The sequence below is a fragment of the Parasteatoda tepidariorum genome, chromosome 6 (assembly GCF_043381705.1).
Source record: "Parasteatoda tepidariorum isolate YZ-2023 chromosome 6, CAS_Ptep_4.0, whole genome shotgun sequence".
In the NCBI taxonomy this organism is placed as follows: domain Eukaryota; kingdom Metazoa; phylum Arthropoda; class Arachnida; order Araneae; family Theridiidae; genus Parasteatoda; species Parasteatoda tepidariorum.
The window spans coordinates 15,782,024-15,785,324 of NC_092209.1; the positions used below are offsets into that span (position 1 = coordinate 15,782,024).

The 3,301-nt window shown below is 32.9% G+C and overlaps 1 protein-coding gene across 2 annotated transcripts in view; it reads left to right on the plus strand.

Annotated features, from left to right (window-relative positions):
• LOC107443409 (low-density lipoprotein receptor-like) overlaps nt 1-3,301 on the plus strand; it is a 33,251-nt gene that overhangs the window by 7,726 nt on the left and 22,224 nt on the right. Inside the window, exon 3 of one of the 2 annotated variants that reach the window (XM_043048566.2) lies at nt 813-1,037. The exons of the other annotated variant lie outside the window; for it this stretch is intronic. Within the exon in view, the coding sequence (XP_042904500.1) occupies nt 813-1,037 (225 nt within the window). The remainder of the gene's footprint in view (nt 1-812; nt 1,038-3,301) is intronic. 2 annotated transcript variants of the gene reach the window in all.

Consider the following 3,301-nt stretch of genomic DNA (forward strand, 5'->3'; position numbering starts at 1 on the left):
GCCGAAGACTCCCCGTGTAGTAAATGGTGACTGATGCACGTTAAATCTGTCGAGTCTCAAAGTCCTCCATGTTCCCATAATAAATCAATACCTCTGGGGGTACTGATCCAGGAGTTTCCTAATCTTCTGGATTGGTTCAAAATTACAAGGCTACGGAGTTGAACGTTAGTAGTCGTAAACCTATGAAATTGGGTCGACTGTTCAACGACGGTTATAAAATAAAAATAAAATATTAACCTTCATCTATGAAAAGGTAATCCATAGAATCGAGTTAACGTGCATTATATTCTAATGAATTGGGATTGTATTTTTGTAATGGTAGATACACTACAATACTACAGAAATCATTGGACACAAAAAAGAAAGTTTATACAAAATACATGTTACATGACATTTCCTATGAACAATATAAACGAAAATATTGATCAATAATTGAGGAAGTAACGAGAGTTGAAAACGGGTAAAATAACGTCAAGATGTCATTCTTTAAATTAAATTTTTTCGACCTGTAAAATAATTAGATATTAGTAAAAAATGTTTCTTGTCTGAAATGAACTTAGCACAATTTCATACAAAAAATATATGAATTTTTTTTTTTTTTTTTACTTAAGGGATTTAGATTGAAGGTTTATAGTTTATGTTATGAATTGGAGAGAAAAAAAGAAAATGAACTATAAGAAAAGAAAAGCAAGCTAACTGTTTTACTTAAAAAAATCATGGAATACTACTAAAAAAAAAATCAAAAGTTTTGGTTATCTTTTTTATAACTGGAATTGATATTTATTGTAAATAATTTATTTCTTTTCTTACAGATTGTCTTATCAAATTTCAGTGCGACAATGGAAATTGTATTGATGAATGGCGTGTTTGTGACGGAAAAAATGATTGCAAAGATAACAGTGACGAACGCGATTGCCATGCCAGACCATGTGACTTAAAAACCAAATTTCGATGTGGAACCGGCCAATGCATCTGGAAATCAGACGTATGTAATGAAACACCTAACTGTGCAGATGACAGTGACGAATACAATTGCAGTAAATAAAACTTTATCTTTAGTTTAAAATATTTGGAAGCTCCGAATCTGCTCGCTTCGCTCCCCAACTCCTCAGACTCAGATAGCGGAAAAAAAGGCTTATTTTAACTCACCAAAACCCTTTTTATTCTAAACCTAAAAAGGTTTGCAATGCGGTTTACGTGTAAACCTTCTAACCTTAAAACGAGATCTGTGACCATCTGCTCTATTCTACGCACATTATCCTAATCCTGTGTTTCCCAAAGTGTGGTACGCGTATCCCCAGGGGAACGGGAACACTTTAGCGGAAGTCCACGTTCTTATGCGAAATATCTTGCATAAAACGAGAATTTCAAAAAATTTTATTTAAAAACAAAGCTAGCCATGGAATTTTACAATTACGTATTTTTCTCTTGGCTTTTTTTTTGCAGAGTTGACATTCAACAATTATTGGTGATTTTTAACTTTTGTGCAAATTTTTTAAAGTAAAAAGTACATTCAGTTTTTTATAAGTGGTACGCAGCGTTACGAAAAATTTAGAAAGGGTGCACAAAATTCATAAATTTGGGAAACACTGCTAATCCAAAACCTTGGAAAACTACCTTATATATAAAAACCTTAAAACGACGTTGTCTCAGCTTGATAAAAATCCTTCAATAAAGCCCAGAAAGCATGCAACCTTACGTCAACCTAGTACCGGAATTTTCTTATAATTGCCACGAAAATGTTTGTACTAAAAACCTTTTTCAACAAAGCAAAAATATTGCAGTTTCAAACCTTTCATCTTAAAAGGATTAAAAATTAATTTATTTTAAAGCTTTTTGAAAAAGTATTGTCAGTTAAGGTCCATAATGACGTTTTAGCTGACGTCACACTAGCGATAGGATCAAATGACATTGTCCATTAAAATTTCGTGACAAGGTGGATTTTAGCTGAGCATGCAAGACTTTGCGAAAAGAAACCTTATGATGACCTAGATTTAAGATTATTTTCACCTTAAAACTAGCTTTATTCGAGGATTTGTTCACTCGTGAAAACCCTAACACAACGTCGATTAAAGGTTTTTATATACAGGGTTGTTTTCCAAGGTTTTGGATAAGGGTAATGTGCGTAGAATAGAGCACATTGTCACAGATCTCGTTTTGAGGTTAGAAGGTTCACACTTAAACCGCATAACAAACCTTTTTAGGTTTACTTTAAAAGGTTTTTATTGAGTGAAAATAAACCTTATTTTGCTATATGGGAAGCTATTCTCAAGTTGAAAATAATCTTATATATAGTTAATTATAAGGTTTCTTTTTGTGAAGTCTGCTTAACTAAAATCCACCTTGTCTTGAAATTTTAATGGACAATGCAATTTGATCCTATCGCTAGTGTGACGTCAGCTAAAACGTCATTATGGACCTTAACTGACAATACTTTTTAAAGAAGCTTTAAAAAATAATTTTTAATCCTTTTAGGATGAAAGGTTTGATACTGCAATATTTTTCTTTATTGAAATAAGGTTTTTAGTTCAAACATTTTTGTGTCAATAGAAAGAAAATTCCGACACAAGGTTGCCGTAAGGTTACATACTTTCTGGGTGGGAAGTGAAAAAAAGAAATTGAACTGTAAGGAAAGAGAAGCAAGTTTTAAGTCCTGCGAAAATAAAAATGTAAAAAAATCATTGAATATTACAAAAAAAAATCAGAAGTTTAGGTTTTCTTATCGGGGAAACCTATTTGCGCGCGCATGCATGCACTATCACGAGAGCTTTGCAGAGCAGAAGATGTTTTCTTGTTAAAGAGAACGGCAGCTTTCTCTTTGCGGGAGTTTTCTCCTTTATCTACCTTTACCTTTTCTAGGTCATGTTTGCGTCTAAATAAACGATTGAAAAGATGCATGGTCCGTCAAATATCTATATATATAATTCTCTTACACGGCACCAAAAAAAAAGCCTCATTACAACTCCCCGAATGGCAACGTTAGAAAATCGACCAATGATTGCTGCTAAAAATGTCACATGGCAAATCTAGATGAGGTGGCTCAACATATAGCGCTTTTGAAAACGGAAACAATAACCAGAGTGAGCATTATCAGGTTGTTCAATTCAGCTGCGGCAATCTCATACTATTAAGCTAGGCAGAAGTGAGTAGTAGATCTCTATTTTAGTATTTTGTCGAAAGCGCTTTTCTGAAGTACTTTGTACAACTAAATAAGATTCTTTTCACAACACTTAAATATTTACTTTATTTTCTTCATTTATAGAGAAAACAGTCGGCAAAGAATTCTGTTAGGTTAAAAAAC